Source organism: Pristis pectinata, chromosome 1 (genome assembly GCF_009764475.1).
Source record: "Pristis pectinata isolate sPriPec2 chromosome 1, sPriPec2.1.pri, whole genome shotgun sequence".
In the NCBI taxonomy this organism is placed as follows: domain Eukaryota; kingdom Metazoa; phylum Chordata; class Chondrichthyes; order Rhinopristiformes; family Pristidae; genus Pristis; species Pristis pectinata.
In genome coordinates, this window is record NC_067405.1 from 69,129,673 (window position 1) to 69,147,713 (window position 18,041).

The following is an 18,041-nucleotide window of genomic DNA, read 5'->3' on the forward strand; positions in this document are numbered from 1 at the left end:
CTTCACTGGCCAGGAAGCATTTTAAGATTTCTTGAGGTCATAAATGGCTGTATGTTAAAGCAACTTATTTTCTTTTACAATGCAGGAGCTTACACTTGTTGCAGGGGTGAAGTGACTCTCTGCCTGGCTAATGGTCCACAACTATAACAGGTCAAAACTTTACTCTTGCAGTGTTTATTAATAAATCTCCTGAACAAAATGCCCACTGGAGGTCACGGCAATCTCTGCTGCCTGTCCCTGATTACATTCTATACAGGAAGGCCAGGACAGCTGCAACTTATTTTTATTTCACAAGATAAAGACAGCAGGATCTTAGTCCAACATTATCTCTATTATTCAGCCCATTCGTTGCAGGCATAATATTCCTGCAGTGCCAATAACCAAAAGCCATTTGGATTCTGCAGACTGTGGGTCATACATCTCTATTAACTAGATTCCTGTAATATTCTGCATTACAGGAAGAATCCTGAATTACATGTAAATTTGCATATGAAGACCAAAACACTAAATCATTCTGCACTTGAATCTTTGGTGATTTAAATCCTTTACCGTGACTCCCATGGAAATAGAGGCAAACAGAAACAGTTCCCTCTAATACAAGTGTTGAACTAAATCATGTCTTCACACAAGTAATGGAAGTACAATATTGTTAACTCCAGGTCCTTAAAAGACTTAAATCACCATTTTGGCTTGTTGCGTTTGGCAAGAGTCAATGTTGACTGAAGCCCTGTGAGGAAATGCTAAGAGTTCCTCCTTATGTAAAGTAATAGCGACCACACTAACCATACAGACCAGCAGCAGCAGCTACATCTGAGTGTCTCAGCTCTCCTAAACTCAGCTTTGAATCAGTATTTTGCTTTACCTGCTGGATACTGCACATGTTCGTAAATTGACACACAAAACCAGATGGGAATGAATTACACATTTCTCCAGGTACTATTAATTAGAGAAACATTGAAAAAATGCACTCAAACTCTTTGATGGGTTGAATGTTTGGCACTGCTTAATGCACAGAAGGATACCATATTTCCATAGTACACAATGTCAGCTGTGTACGCCTGACAGAATAATGCAGGGTATATTTTAAGTGAAGGCCAGCATGACAAGACTTCTTTTGTTTCAAGATAAATATCAAAGGCTTTAAGGATCATAGGTCTTCCAAAAGTTAGATTTTGTCTTATGTTCTCAGACAGAAAGCTCGCCTAAACAAGCATTTAGCCCTCAGCTGCACAAAGTTGTGGAACTTTGCAGTGGTGCTCATTAAATCCTGCAAACAAAACTTAGCTTCGAAGCACAATCTAAAACAGGACTTTAAGTTATATCCTGTTACTGAATGTTATCATGGTGTGGGAAAAGTGTACAAGATGTTGGCCATCTGTAGCTCAGTGGTAACACATTCTACCCTAAATCAGGAGGTCATGGGTTCATGACCCCTTCCTGAGACTTGAGCACACAATCTCGGTTGATAATCTCAGTGCCAAACAGAGAGAGCACTGAACTATCTTTCAGAGGGTGCATTAAACCAAGACCATAAAAATTAGATTAAACCAAGACCATAAAAATTAGAGGAATTCTCCTTAGTGTCCAGCCCATGGTTATTCCTCAAACACCATCACCAAGAATGGATTATCTCACCCATTATCCCTACTCTGTGTGGGTGCTTTCTACATAATAACATTACAAAATGTATTTTGTTTCCTGCTATGTGCATTGGGACATTGTGGAAGACGTTACTGTAGGGAAATATTAATCTTCCCTTCTTTTAATTGTGTCTTTAATCATAAGCAGCTGGAACTGGCACCAAGAATGAAATCATGTGTTCAGCTCCTTCTCCTGCTTCCCTCCCTTTCCCCAGCCCACCAGACCAACCTCCTTAGAGACCCCTTGTCCCAGCACTTAACCTGATACTAGTTTCTCTCTTGGCTCCCCTTTTGCCCTCGACCAGCTGCTCTTGTCCAACAGACCTCCACCCACTCCATGCTTTTGGTTCTATGCACACCAGGGAAAGGCAGGGAAGCAGTAAAAGTGAACTGGATCTTGGTGCCTGTCCCCAAGTGAGGAACAACTAGTTGGGACAATTTTCTATTGGATGGTAGCAGCTGGGTATAAGTCTTGGCAAGGACCACACTCCTTAATTCACCACCATCAGGAGGTCACGGTGCAATACAAAGAACTTGAAAAGCAAAGAAACTGCAGATTCACTAACACAGAGAACTTGTTGGCCAGAGAACAGGTTCTTCAGCACATTCGTTTATGCTGGTGTCCCACTCTATAACTAATTAACATTATCACCTCAAACAAAAACAGAAAAAGCTTGATGGACACATTGGGTTGAACAGCCTCAGTGGGAGCATCACCACCAGCTGCTTTCTGCACGTTCATCTCAACCTCACCATTCATCTGTCTTACAATCTTACTGCTCACAGGGAAAGAATTTTTGCCCAAGTTTGTTGGATCTATTGGTGATTCTCTTATATATATATAAGCCATCATCTCTTTGTCTACTTAGTCAAACACTTGCTAATGTTAAAGGTCTCTACTGGGTCAACTTCTCAGCCTTCTCCTGAATTGAATTTCCTGAGCTATATCTCCAGATTAGTTGTGAACCCAGAACTGCTGCCAAATGGATATAAGAGAACTCATGGCAAAAAAGTAAGGGAGTTTTCTTCAATCCCAACCAATACTTGTCCCTCAAACACAATCACTGAAAACTACTTTATCTAATCATTATCACATTGAATGCTGCCTTTACTACATCACACCAGTGTCTAGACTTCAAATACAGTTATTTAGTGGTAAAGCACTCTTGAACAGCTTGAAGTCATGAAGGGCACTAGTTAAAAAAACAGGCATTTACTGACAAATCTTTCATTGGCAAAGAGCTGCCGGTGAGGTGAGATGTATAACTGATGGTAAATAATTATACAGCAACCAAAGGAATTTTATTGAGGAAGAAAACATCTTTCTTTTTAGTAACAATTGGCTTGTTAACATGTGTATTTGTTACCTTTTATCATTCATTTTATTTTAAACAAGTCAATATGGATCTGATCCACATTATTCACACAAAGATGTAGCTGTCCTGTGAAGCCCAACGGTAGCATTCCAACAGGTGGAAGGGTGGAAACAGTAAACCAGGAAATATTCAGCTGGTCATGCAGTATCTGTGGAGACAGAAACAGAGTAAACCTTGCTCTCTACATAAGTGTCGCCTGAACTGCTGAGTACTTCCAAAGGTTTCTGTTTATCCTTCTTATTTTCAATATGCATGGGGTTTTGGATCTGTAGGGAAGTAGTTCCTCTTGGCATCACTGTTGCTAAATAAAGACGTACGTTTTGGTTGCCACCCAAGGGAAAATAAAATTGAGCTCAAACCATCAACTGGAAGACACAATGCGTGATCACAGTTGTCCTACCCAACCAGAGGTTATTGGAGAGATCCTTCCTGTGTATAAGGGAAGAAGGTAATGCAGAAGGTGGCCCATCACGCTTATCCCTTGCCATGATACCTGGAGCATCATCACTACAGCAGATGTCTGGGTTCATCTGATGCTGCTTCATTCTGATCTGATTGTCAGTGGGCTCAGGATAAACACAGCACTGATTCAAGTTCGAAATTTCATTCATTGGAGAGTGCAATGTCATCAGAGGCTGACTGACACAGTTGACCACATCTTGCCTACAATGGGCATCCAGTGCATTGTTCAGTGACTCCTCAAAGGCGACTTTATTCTCCAAAGATCGCACTCTTTAAGAACTCAACTCTTTCATCTTCTGACATCTTTCCAAACTCATGTTCCGAGACCTGGAATTAGCAAGGACAGGAAAACTGAGGAGTTAAAATATCAAAGGAAGATAATTGCTGTCAAACCAACTCCACCTGCTGCCTCCCCCCCACCCAACAAATAGAATAAGGCAAAATAAGATCTGTTCTGCCAGCAATAAAGGGTCTCAGGTTCTGGCAGAACACGTGTTTGCCTCTTCTGTCGCACATATACTGAGCCCCAAACTCAGGCAGTGATCAGCAAGTGGATGCTTAAAAATAATTTATCATAGAACATTTTCCTTTTAATGAAAATCAAAAACTGCAGATGCTGAAGATCTGAAATATAAACAGAAAACAAGAAACATTAATTCTTAATCTCCTTCTGCAGATGCTACTTGTCCTGCTGAGTGTTTCCAGCAATTTTCCTTCAATATGCCTTGGTGTGTTTAAACAGTTGTGCAGATGTTCACTGTGAGCATTGCGTGCACACACCCCCCTCTCCCTTCTCACATGTACAAATGTGGTGGTCATATTACAGGACAGTAAATCAGAGGGCTGGACAAGTAAAATGAGAAAAAGATATAGATTTAGGTTGCATCTTTCACAACTTCAGGACATACTAAACTGCTTTACCACCAAGTAAATGCTTCTGAACTGTAGTCACTGATTCAATTCGGAAACACAGCATCCAATTCATACCCAGAGACAGCAATGAGATGACCATCTAGTGATGTACGTTGGTTAAGTATTAGTTGAGACAAGGGGTTTAGTACCATTGGTGCTCTTGAAGATAATGCCCCAAAATATGTTATAGCCACATGAGAAGGGAGATGGCTGTCAGTTTAATATCATCCAAAAGACAGGACCTTTGACACTGCAGCACTCCCTCAGTATTTCATTGGGAAGCCACTGAAGTAATGATTTGAGGATTGTTGTGAGAAATCCACATGGCTGTCATGTGACAGTAACGACAATGACCCCCGCTGACTGGAGGACAGCATTGCTCCTCTGATCGGAAGTGATACTACTGTCAATTAAGGTGTGGCTCCACCCACCCCTCAGGTGTGAGAGTACCTTTTGACTCTGAACTTGCCTGACCAGTACCCTTTGTCTCTGAACCTGCCTGACCATTGGCTGTGGCAGGAACCTTTGTCTTTGACTCCCACACCACTGGTTCGTTTAAATCACAACAGTGAGGCTCCACCCAGCCTCCTAGCACCATAAAAAGGGCTGCATCCCCTAACCCTTCCTCTTTGACGACCCCAGGAGTGCTTCACTCAGACTCAGAGAGCGTTAAGGGCCAATGCTAGTGTGGGACAGGCATTGAAGTGTTATATCCTGAAGTTGTACATTGTTATTGTGTGCTTGTGTGTATCAGTGTGTGTGTGTGTGTGTGTGTGTGTGTGTGTGTGTGTATATGAGTGTATTTTACCCCAGTTGCGATCCCCTCTCATGTTCGTGGTATCCTGCATGTGAGTGAGCGTGTGTCTGTTCCCATCCATTCTGTCCCGCATTTGCCTTTGTGATTAAACTAGTTTTGGTCTACAAAGTTGTGTCCAGAGTCCTTGATCCTTAGGACAGCGAGAACGATTTCACACAGGATTAAAATTCAATTCAAACATAACTGAAAATACAAAACTGGTAGATGTAAAAGGGGACATCAAGCTGTTTGACTATTGTAAAAACAAACCTCAACAGATTTACTGCTGTACCTCATGGAAAGAGACCTGCCATCCTTGCTTTGGCACAACTCCAGGCCCATGCCCAATGTGGTCGACACCCAACTGCCCTCACAAAGGGTTCTGTCATTTGGCTGAATCAAACCACCAGAAAAAGGCTCCCTTTCACCTTCTCATGGAAATGCAGCAAAGCAGATGCTGGCCTTAGCAGCATCACACACATCATATGAGTGAATTATGGTAACTTGAAATCATGGCCCACTGGAGATTGTCAAAAAGAAACTCCTCGAACAGCTATTAATTCAAAAGGGAATCCGCCTCGTGTCCATTGACACCTGATGGTTACACCTGATACTTAAAGTTAGTGACAGGCATTCCGCTGTGACTGTTGGAAGCACTTCTTGACACAAAGGGTACAGAAACATAGAAGTTCAGAGCAGGAGTCGGCCATTTGGCCCTTGGAGGCTGTTCCGCTATTCCATATAATCATGGCTGATCATCCAAATTCAGAACCCTGTTCCTGTGGCCTACCCCTTTCCATTTGATCGCTTTAGGCCTAAGAACCATATCAACTCCTTCTTGAATATATTTAATGATTGGCTTCAACTACTTGTTGTGGGGGAGAACTCCACAGGTTCCCCACTCTACAGCTGAAGAAATTTCTCCAGGTTTCAGTCCTGCACGGCTTATCCCTTATCCTTAGTCTGTGACTGAGACAGTCATTGACTCCCCCGCCATCACGAACATCCTTTCTTCACTTGTTGGTCCCATCCTCTTTGAATTTTGTAGGTTTCTAGAAGATTTCCTCTCATTCTTCTAAACCAGAGCAAACACGGGCCTAATCAGCTCAAACTGTCTTGATACATCAGCCCTGACATCCCAGCGAGCAGTTGAGTGAACCTTTGCGGCACTCCTTCAATAGCGTTAATACAGGGACTTGGGGAAACCAAAACTGCACACAGTATTCAAGGTATGGTCTCACCAAGGCTCTGTGTAAGTGCAGCAAGAAATCCTGATCCTGCACTCGAATCCTCTGGCTATGAAGGCCAACATACCATTTGCTTTCTTAACCGCCTTCTGTCGCTGCATGCCTACTTTCAGTGACTGATTCACAAGGATACCCAGGTCTCCCTGTGTCTCCTCCTTTCCCAATCTATTGCCATTCAGGTAGTAATCTGCTTTCCAGGTTTTGCCATCAAAGTGGATGACCTCACATATTTCCACAATATTCTGCACCTGCCCTCTCATTCAACCTGCCCAACTCACACTGGAACCTCTCTGCATCCTCCTCACAGCTCCCACTCCCATTCAGCTTCACGTCATCTGCACACGTAAAGACATTGCATTTAATTCCTTCATCTACATCATTAATAATTTTTGTGAATAGCTTGGGACCTAGCACTGCTCCCTGCGATTCCCCCACCACTCTCAGCCTGCCACTTGGAAAAAGATCCCTTTGCTCTTATCCTTAATTCTTTGTCTGCCAACCAGTTCTCTATGCAATCACATGTGCTTTAATTTTTGCATGCTAATCTCTTTTGTGGGATCTTAACGGAGACCTTCTGAAAGTCCAAATACACCACAGTTAATTCATTCTCCCTGATCTATTCTGCTGGTTACATCCTCAAACAGTTCAGTAGATTTGTCAAGCACGATTTCCCTTTCATAAATTGAGGTTGACCCTGTCAAATCTTTGTTTTCCAAATGCTCTGCTATTACATCTCTTACAATAGACACATTTTCCCCACTACTGACGACAAGCTAACCACTGTATAATTCTCTGCTTCCTCTCTCCCTCCTTTTATCAGTTAGTAGGGTTACATTACCTACCCTCCAAACTGCTGGAACTCTGCCAGATTCTATGATAGCTTTTTCTTGTGAAGACATTACAGAATACGGAACCATGGCCATAAAACCGATAAAAAACAGATGGTGGAAATCTAAAATAAAAACAGAAAATGCTGAAAATACTCAACAGAACAGTTCTGACGAAGGGTCTTTGACCGGAAACATTAACACTGTTTCTCTTCCCACAGATGCGGCCAGATCTGCTGAGTAGTTCCAGCATTTTCTGTTATTTTTATTTAGGAACTGAGGCAGATGGAAGGAGCGAAGATGAAGATCAGTAATGAGCAACGACAAGGCTAAGTGGCCTCTACTTGTTCTTCTGACTCTACCACTGATGTGAAATTGGAAAAAGACCACAAACAATGATGACTTAATTAGATAAAAGTGAAACAAGTGAACAAACTAAAACCTATCCAGAATAAAATAGCACAATAATAGAAATTTTGCTCCCTGTCAAAGCACCAGAAGGTTGAATTTCTACCGACTGTTTTCTTTTCCAAACACCACCATTTCAACTGGGTTGGATTCTCAAACCAAGGAAGCCATTGTAAACACTCACCAATACTACATGGTAGCCCAGCGCCTTGAGATGCCGAACCTTCAGTGCCAGCTTGTCTTTGGGATGCTCTGTCCCAAGACAAAAGGCAGAGACTGGTGCACAAAGCACAGCCACTCTAGAAGACACAAGTAACAGTTACATTGCAAGAAATCTTCCTTTTGTGTTATGTACAAGAAGAAAATGAAAGATCCACACCATTGCAACAAAACTTACTTCAAAACCACTATTATTTCACATTTGCTCTTAAACAAAGATAAAGACCCATCCATCTTCCTTCTTCTTTCAGGATATTTCAGGGGCATAGATATCAACACAACTGTAACCAATGTTGTAATGTTTCAAGCTTACTGTGGATGTGGGGGTCATGTGTCATACTGAGTCCCTGTGCAAGGTTAGGTCTACCTGTTCTTGGGCAAAACCCAAGCTGGAGAGGAACTAGAGGAATAGCACCTCATATTCCGTCTGGGTCGTCTAAAACCCGATGGCATGGGCACTGAGTTCTCCATTTTCAGATAACTGCTGCCCCCCTGTCCCTTTTCTCTCTCCTCCTGATCTACCCAGTTCCTCCATAAACCCGCCCCATCTCCCTGTTTCTTTCCCCTCCTCCACCCACTCCATCTGCCCAGCACCCATACACTCCTTCCACTGGGTCCCTCCCCCAGCTCTTCCCATCAGCTCACCCCACCTCTCTTATTTGAGTGCACGATCCCCTTCCTGTCAGCTTCCAACATCTGCAGCCGTTTGTTGCCCCCACCTATCACCTCCCAGCCTCTGTCGCTACTTCCGCTCTTCCCTCCTCCATCTGCCTATCACCCCTCCTCACCTGGATTCACTTACTGCTTGCCAGCTCTTGTACCACCCCTTCCCTTCACTTCTTTAAACTAGCTACCTCCCCTCTATCTTTCAGTCCAGATGAATAGACTCGACCTGAAACATCGACTGTCGATTTCCCTCCATAGATGCTGCCTGACCCACTGAGTTCCTCCAGGATCTTGTTTGTTGCTCAACATTGACCAGTTACCAAGTCAGACTCTCAGACCACTTCACTGCTCAGGGTCAGAACAAGGTCAGGCCCAACTGATTCTTGACCCTGGCAAGGCCCATGACTCATCCTCACCTGATTCCAAGGTAACGTTGTTTGAAAGTAGAGATAAAATATTCTTCAAGGTTACCTTGAGAGATCGCCTGATATTGTACAGGATCATAGATTCATTGTACATTTATAGCATTTATAATATTTCCTGCAGAGGTCCTTCATTCATTGGCTGTTGCAGAAATATTTGTATATATTAATATTAGCAGTTATCCAGAAAGAGGAATTAAGAAATATGAAAACTATTGTGCTTATCAATTGCACATAGTGTCTACAAAAGTACCAACTACGGAGGTAATCTGCAAAAACATAACTGTTTGAGGAAATTTTAAGGAATTAACTAGAAACTTCTAATTAATGACAAAAGTAATATTTCTGTAATAATTGATGCATGATTTATCTCAAGTAGAAAAGCTTTTAAACCTAAACATGAGCTGGATCATTTGCAAGACAATAACCCTCACCTCTGTATGTTGGTACTTTGGATAATCTCATCATCCTGAGGAAGAGGTACCACACATTTTCTCTCCTGGTCCAAAGCAATTTCAAAATCTTGAAGGGAATATGGAAAATAGAAATTACATTTTGCATCATCTCATGTGTTCTATATTTTTAAAAACTCACTTCCACCGATGTGTATGAGGTTTGAATAATCCAGTGATGTGCCACCTCCATCTCCATCACCTGCGCCAGCGCAGAGGCTGGTAGTATTATCTGCTACTTTCATCTGTCAGTCATATAGCATGGAAAGAGGCCATTCGGTCCACAACACCCATGCCAACCACTTGGCACCCATCCATTTTTAGCCCATCTTCCAGCCCATAGCCTTCTGCACCTGGCAATCCAAATGCTCGTCTAGACACTTGTTAAAAGCTGTCTCAGTACGTGCCTTCATAACGTCCAACAATGAACTACTTCAGTGCTCTTCAGGCTGGCCTCTCACCTTCCACTCTCCTAAACACTGAGCTGTTCCACAACTCTGCTTCCCATAAGGCTATCTGCACTTGTCTTTGCTCACCCATCACCTGTAAGTTTGCTTACGTACAATGGCGCCCAGAATGGCAACATCTGGATTATAAACTTTTTCAACCTTGTGTTTCTTCCCTCACTGTGCCCATATCCCCATCCAGCCATTCAACAGGTACTCCTCCAGCTCTCGCCTCTTGTGCATCCTTATCTTCCCTGGCCCACCACAGGTGTCTGTACCTTCAGCTGTGTGGACACTAAACTTTGGATTGCCCTCCTTAACCTTCTGCCCATCTCCTGCTTTAGGATGTTGCTTACAACCTACCTCCTAGAACAAACTCTGGGTCACCCATTGTAATATCTCCTTTCTTGGCACTGAGTCAAACTTGTCTTGGAAATTTTATAGTGCTATATAAATGTCAGCTGTTTCATCGTTGGAGAGTCGTAAAAGGGCAGCATGGAGGGAGATGTGGGGGGGGGGGGGCGGGGGGTGAATCTGATCAGCAACACCAATGTCACTAATACAGTGGCAGAATAATGCTGTTCAAACGCAAATCAACTCTGAGCCGAGGACAATTTGGCCTGCGTCTGGCTGGAAAACCTACAACCAGACACAGAAGTGTACTAAGCCTGGCAACACTCCCTTCTGTGTTGATGTCCGATCCTGGATCATGTTTACAGCGGTTAAGGTCAAACACAGGTATTTGTGAACCTGACTAAAATTCACTGTTGTGGTAGTTCTGGCTCGAGACTCACTGTGTGGTCCACTCTGACGCTGGGTCCCTGCACAGAATAGAAACCAGATGGTTAGCACCATGCTGGTGGAGTGGGGCTGTGAGGAGGCACCAAGCTAATGGATTAACTTTGGAGCAAAAAATGAGCTGCTGCAGGAACTCAGCGGATGAGGCAACGTCTGTGGAGGCAAAGGGGTGGTCGCCATTTCGGGTCGAGACCCTGCATTAGGACTGAGAGTGTAAAAGGGAGGTACAAAGTACAAAGAGGTGAGGGGGAGGGATGAGGCAGAGCTGGCAAGTGATTGGTGGATCCAGATGAGGCGGGGCTGATGGGCAGATGGAGCCAGGTGGGGGAGGGAAGGATGGAGAAAGTGGCAGAGAGGCTGGGAGGTGATTGGTGGAGACAAGGGGCTGCAGATGATGGGGTCTGATGAGGAAGGAAGGTGATGAGGGGAAGCAGATCAGGGAGGGACGGTGGGCAGATGGGCAGTAGGAGGAGGGGAGGGGATGGGGGACCCAGAGGGTTGAATGTGTGGCCGATAGGCAGACAGAACAAGGTGGAGGAGGGGCAAGAAACTGGGCTACAAGGGGTTGGGAGGGGATAGAAAGGAGGACGTGTGTGAAAGGACCTGGGTGAATCCAAAGGAGAGAAATCGGAACAGATGGGGTATGGGTCACTGAAACTGGAGAATTCAATGTTCATGCTGTAGGACTGCAGACTACCCAGGCGGAGTGTGAGGCGCTGTTCCCCTCGTCTGCATTTGGTGAGGCTTGTGGAGTTCCCCCAGCAGCTCTTTTTTGCTCCAGATTCCAGCATCCGGAGTCTCTTGGGTCTGGATTAGCTTTGAATCACTCAGACAGAACAAGCCGAAATGTCTCACTTCTGTCCTGCATATCTGTGCTTCTATACAAGGGAAGGTAGTCAGAGGAATTCTAACCCCTTCCACCAACGCCAAGACCTATAGCCAACATGAAGAAAGCCTGCATTGGTGCCTCCCTCCCCCGATCCCCTGGTATCTCTGTGCTGCCCCTGAAACCTGCCTTTACACCCGTGTTCCACAGTCCCAGTGTGTGCCTGTGCCGGCTCTCTGCAGTGGCAGTCCCCTGGGGCCCATGCTCCTCCTCGTTCCACACCGCCCTGAAAATTCCACCTTTTCAAACGTAACCAACTACCTTTTGAAGGCTACCACTGAACCCTCCAGGCAGCAGACTCTAGCATCATGCTACTGGAACAAAAAGTCTCTTTACCTCCCTTTCAGTTCTATTGCCAGTTGCCTTAATTATGGCTCGTATCAGTGGAGACAATGTCTCCTTATTTGCTCCTTTAAACTCTAGCAGCGCTTTGAAGAGGACTGTCCAATCTCTCCTCAGTCTCTTCTGAGCAAAAGAGATGTGCCAACTTCTCTGCTCACAACCCTGGTACCATTCTGATAGATCTCCCCTGTCTACTCTCCAAAATCTTGACATCTCAGCAAAATACATAGAACATTGAACAATACAGCACAGTACAGGCCCTTTGGCCCAGGACGTTGTGCTGACCTATATAAACCTGCTCTATGATCCATCTAACCCTTCCCTCCCACACAGCCCATAACACTCCATTTTTCTTGCATCCATGTGCTTTTAAACATCCCAACTATATCAGCTTCTACCATCACCCCCAGCAGTGCTTTCCAGGCACCCACCACTCTCTGTGTAAAAAACCTACCTCTGACATCTCCCCTAAACTTTCTTCCTCTGACCTTAAACTGATGTCCTCTGATATTACCAGTGCAGGGGCAGCACAGTGGCTCAGCTGGTAGAGCTGCTCCCTCACAGCATCAGAGACCGAGATTTGATCCTGACCTCAGGTTCTGTCTGTGTGGAGTTTGCACGTCCTCATTGACACTGCTTGGGTTTCCCCCTGGGTGCTCTGGTTTTCTCCCACGTTGCACAACTGTGCAGGTTGGTAAGTTAATTGTCTGCTGTAAGTTGTCCCTGGTGTGTAGGTGAGTGGTAGAATCTATTCTAGTTGATGGAAATGTGGGGAGAATAAAACTGGATTACTGCAAATGGGTGCTTGGTGGTCAGCAGAGACTCAGTGGGCTGAAGGGTCTGTTTCTGTGCTGTATTACTCTGTGACTTTCTTCAGCATTGGCCTGGGTTTTGTCATTTTGCTCGCAGTTCCAAACAGTTTCCCGTGTGTGCTCCAGTTTCCTCCCACATCCCAAAGACGTGTGGGTCGGTTGGTTAATTGGCCGCTGTGAATTGCCCCCTAGTGTGTTGTTGAGTGGTAGAAACTCTGGGGAGTAGATGGGAATGTTGAGAGAATAAAATGGGATTAATGTAAGACTAGTATAAATGGGTGGCTGATGGTCGGCATGGACGGTGGGCTGAAGGGCCTGTTTGAATACTGTACAACTAATTGGAGGCATTTACCCAAGATATATGCATGCAAGTGCTCTCACATGAAGCTGGGAGCCCCAAACTGAGCTCTCCCAGAGATCTCCTGGTGGCGTCCCAACTCCTTGATGGAATTCCCCAACATTCAGTCAAGGCCTCATCGCTCATCTCCAAGATGGTGCCAGCCAATAAAGTTGGCTGTGGGATCTGGACCCAGTAAATCTAGGCAACGGGGAATGTGACTAGCAAGAGAGGGGCATCAAATTCTCAGCGAGTAACCAATTGTGTTTCAAATACCTATGAAATGAACGTTTCTCAACACCGACCCCCAGCGGTACGGACTGCCGTCACCCAAGATGGCTTCCACCACCTCCTTCATGGCTGAGTTTACTACAAAACTGGCTGGCAAGGGCTCAGCGATCCTGGCAATCTCTGGCACAGCAAAAGAAGGATTCTCTAACTCCATACACAGTTTGATGCACTGAAGAGTTCGCTTGTTTGCCTCTCGGTTGAGGTTGGCTAGAAAGAGAGAGAAGATATAATTAGGAATGATAACAAAATAAAGGCAAGAATCATAATAGGACTAAAAAATGACCTCCACCTGTAAAGTCACTGACTTGGATAGTTTAATACACTCCAGGAATAAGGTACCATACGTGATAGAATAGCACTTAAATGACCACGCTCCACAACTGTAGACAGTGGAGAATGGAAAGGAAGTTGGTCGGGAGCTGGACTGGGTTGGGTATCAGGTGGAAGTTGTGAGGAAAGGGAAGAGACCGGACTGAAACAACTGGAAGTGGTGAGGCACAGACTAAAGGAGATCGTCAAGAGGGAGTGGGGCAGGTTCTCTGTAACCACAAAAATTTAAAGATGAATCTTCAAGGAAGATGACGGATACCTGAAATTCCTCCAGCAGTGGCCATGTACGGCCTCACCCTTTAACAAGAAGCCAGCCCTCAATTAACTAAGCTCTAATTAAGATCAGCTGAAGGAATAATGCATACTGTTCAACGTTATGGAAATGCCCAGAAGTCCAGGAATTGAATTATCAGTGCACAAAGAACTTGATAGGCAGCAAGTTTTAAAAAAAAAATTCTATGGTGGAGCATATTACATTCTGGATCGATATTTCATGGGCAATGTAGCCCAATAAGTTTTGTATATAGGACCACATAGCTAGAAATGGACTTTAATGGACTTAGTGAATGGGCAAAACTGCAGCAGATGGAGTTTAAGGTGGGGTCATCCATTTTGGCCTAGATTTTACATAAGAAGTCACAATCAGCAGAGGAGAGGAGTGATTTACAGGTTCCAACAGAGAAATCACTAAAACCTAGTGGGCAAATACAAAAAAAATCGAAGATTAATGGGATGTTAGCCTATTGTTACATGAGCCTAGAAAATCAGGCTGAGTTAGAATTGTATGGAAGTCTGGATGGACGATGTTTACAGTACTGTGTTCCATTCTGGACACACAGCTCAGTAAAGTATTATTTCTTGGGGTGCAATACAGATTCACTACAACAATGTCTAACCTCAGAGGATTAAACTCCGAGCACAGCTGCTTGGATCAGGCTTGGATCCTCTTGAATGCAGAAGATTAGTCAGTGATTTAGTTGAGGAGTGCAATATAATTAAAAGATTTGATAGAAATAACCAAGGCACATGATGTAGTGAGATGTGGAAGGCGGCAAGAACTTTGTAATTGGTTCAGAAGAGTGATATTGTACAAAACTTCTATGAATCTTCAGGGATATTTACAACTAACATTGTAAAATTCACTGGTGTGGTAATGAGTAATGTGCTAGGAATATGGTAAACAGCTTAATTAAAGCTGATTTCCATAGTGATTTGTCATGTGACAAGTATATGTCATGTGACATAGTTGTTTGCTCAAGACAACGGGATTTTCCACTGACAGAGTGGACTTTTCCTTCAGACTGGAGTTGTGAACTGTGCCAAAGGTCATAAAAAGGATACGCTCACATTTGCTATCGCCAGGGTTCACAACTGTTTGTTCTCTCTCAAGAACTGTTCTCTGGATTGACTTAGCGGACTTCCCCTTCAAGCTGTGGTCACAAGTGGTGTCCATGGCTATTGAAGACTCTTCTATTTGCTGTCACTAGAGCTCTTCAACAGCAGAAAGGATGCAAGAACTGTGTTTACTTCTTAAGTAGTGTAAACAGTTTTCTTACTCCTGTCATTAACCATTTATATCTAAGTAATAAGATAACTTCCCAAACATATTGATTGGATCCAAACCAAATTGTATTAAAATAGCACTTTATGAGAGATGGATGGACTTAATGCATAGATGAGCCATTATCCAACAGGGCTGAATGGTTTACTCTTGCTCCTAATTAACACACCGTCAAAGGGATAGGACAGAGTAGAGTTACGGGAATATATAAGTGACAGCCACTTACCTGAAGACTGGAGCTCGCTCAGGACATCATCCTGGAAGAGTTGGTTTAGAGCAGCTGAGGGATAGTGTCTCAGCAGACAAAGGTAGTAAACTCCTTGGAGCAGCTCCAGTGATGAACACTTTGACAAGTGTGACTGAAACAGGTCAATGAGAGTCTGAAGAAACCTACAGGGTGTGGAAGAGTCACAAAAAAAGCCAAATCTTCCAAAACCAGTCAAATTTCCAGGGTCAATGCTCACAGTGACCAGAAGCCCGTGAATCAGAATTGCTTCCCTCAAAGACTGATTAAAAGTTTACAAAGCAAATGTGTTTTACTTTATTAAATACTTTCTATGCATTACATTGAATTTATAGCCCAACAGGTTGATGTCAATGGCATTAAAAGGGCAGAAACTGCTTGCATGCATAGATGACCAAGAGTCAGAAAGCAAAGAGTAGAGATGAGCAGTGCATTGGTGTATACCTGTATTTGGTTTTATAACCTCAGACCTTCTAGGTATATGTCAATAACTCCTTAGATAAACAGAATACCATTTCAAAGTTGGGAGACCACAGGAAATTCCCAGTGGTGAGGACAATGACAGAATCTGCAGACTGGTGAAATGGGCTGACATATGGCAGATGTAATTTTATGGGGAGAAGCATGAAAAATAAGGAGCTAAACTAAAATGTTCAGTTATTAAGTTTGTGCAGGACCAGCAAAACCTGCGGTTATATGTCCATATGCATATTTCTTACTGCATAGGAGACTATTCAGCCCACCGAGTCTATGTGGCTCTCCCATCAATCCCACTCACTCAAGTACTTATCATTATCCTGTCCTCACTCACATACCTATCAACCTCCTCTGATTCTCCTGCCACCTACCTACACCACAGCCAATCTACAGCAGCCAATTAACCAACCAATGTGTACATCTAGGAGTAAACGGGAGCATCTGGAGGAACCCCACACGGTCACAGAGAGAACATGCACAGACAGTGCCAGAGGTAAGGATTGAACTTGGTCGTTATAACAGTGAGGCAGCAGCACTAATCACTGCAACACCATCCCATCCATGTACACATTTCCAAAGTTGGCAGGGTAAACTAAGGCAACTACATAGGCATAAGGGAAGGTTGGCTTTATAAACAGAAACTGACATCACAAAAGCAAGGAAGTTATGCAGAATCTTTATAAGGACATTAGTAAGCCAGCTGGAACAGACAGGTTACTCCATGTGCCACATCTTAGGGAAGACCTCAACTGCATTGAGGAACTGAAGCAATTAAGGGTACAATCAGACAACATTAACCAAGATGTCCACGGCACGAGACTGGGATAAGGGAATTTGCAAATATTTTAACTACGCCTTTTAATCACTCTACTTGCTTTGTTGAAAGGGATTTTACAACTCGGCAATTGGATTGTACCCGTCAGTCTTAAGTAACTATTTTTTTAAACTTTGTTGTCCACGGGACAATTTTTCTCAGGGAACTCTCTCTTCTTTTTGTTACAATAGCGCCAAGAGATCCTCGAGATTCACCTAAGAGCGTAAACAGGACCTCAGTTCAAGTTTCACATGAAGGAGAGTATGCCCGACACTGCTGCATCCTTCTGAACTGCCCTGGAGTGTCACACTGGATTGTATTCTTAAATCCTGAAGCGAATCTTCAAAGCGCACTTCAGAGGTGTGAACAAGTGTGCTGTGAACTACTAAACCTCTGCATGGTTCTAAAGACGAGGAGCTCTTCAAGCTAACAGCATCCTTCAGCTGTAGAGGACAGATACCTACTATTTATTAAATCAATTAAGAGCCTTCAGATTTATCCTTTGACATCCTGGTGGGCAGATGACAGCGTAATTATGAATCGTTTCCTAATCAAAACAATTGATCTCCACCAACTGGTCATAAGAAACCCAGATTTGACAAGAGGAAAGCCCCAGCAGCTTCCCTGAAGCTCCTTGTCCACCCTTTAAATTACTTCTTTGGTCATCTGTTGTAATAAATTTTTAAGTGACTTTTTGTCAGGCTTGTGACAACACTAGGTGGACTACATGTATATGCAAGCTGTTGTTGTGAGAGGGCAGAGAGCACCAGAGTACATCAGAGAAAACACCAGTGGATCTGAGACCTACTGCTCGATTCGCCCCTCTTCTGGGCAATGGTTCAACAGGGAGTAAACACGAAGAGTTGACAGCATATCCTTAAAAGTCAGGGATTCAGATCTTGCCGGCACCATCTGTGCGAAGCCATCCATCAGCTCGATGTGACGGAAACCGAGATCGGCGAACAGCTTTAGGAAGAGAATCAGCTGGAACAGAGAACAGAACAGTAAAATAAAGGGTCTTGCTTTCTCATACTTATCACACTGTGAATGACGTTTCAGTGACATGCTTGCCTACTTTTTGAACAAACTGACTCTTCTACAGATTAGCCAAAGGACCCTCTCTGTCCACCTGAGATTTAACAACATGTTGTTGCCGACTTCTGCACTCCCTCAGGATACTCATCTCTCATTAAACACCCAACAACAGATTACATGGCACTACCACATTGCTGCAAGTGGGAGCTTCCTGTGCAGAAAATGACTGCTCGTTTCCTCT

General features: G+C 43.9%; 1 protein-coding gene across 1 annotated transcript in view; it reads right to left on the reverse strand.

Annotated features, from left to right (window-relative positions):
- Positions 1 to 1,909: 1,909 nt before the first annotated feature.
- fastkd2 (FAST kinase domains 2) overlaps positions 1,910 to 18,041 on the reverse strand; it is a 34,719-nt gene continuing 18,587 nt past the window's right edge. The window contains exons 7-12 of the mRNA XM_052018301.1: positions 17,574 to 17,749; positions 15,457 to 15,620; positions 13,325 to 13,546; positions 9,410 to 9,497; positions 7,853 to 7,967; positions 1,910 to 3,805 (exon numbers count right to left, since the gene is read on the reverse strand). Of these exons, the coding sequence (XP_051874261.1) occupies positions 3,728 to 3,805; positions 7,853 to 7,967; positions 9,410 to 9,497; positions 13,325 to 13,546; positions 15,457 to 15,620; positions 17,574 to 17,749 (843 nt within the window). The 3' untranslated portion in view covers positions 1,910 to 3,727. The remainder of the gene's footprint in view (positions 3,806 to 7,852; positions 7,968 to 9,409; positions 9,498 to 13,324; positions 13,547 to 15,456; positions 15,621 to 17,573; positions 17,750 to 18,041) is intronic.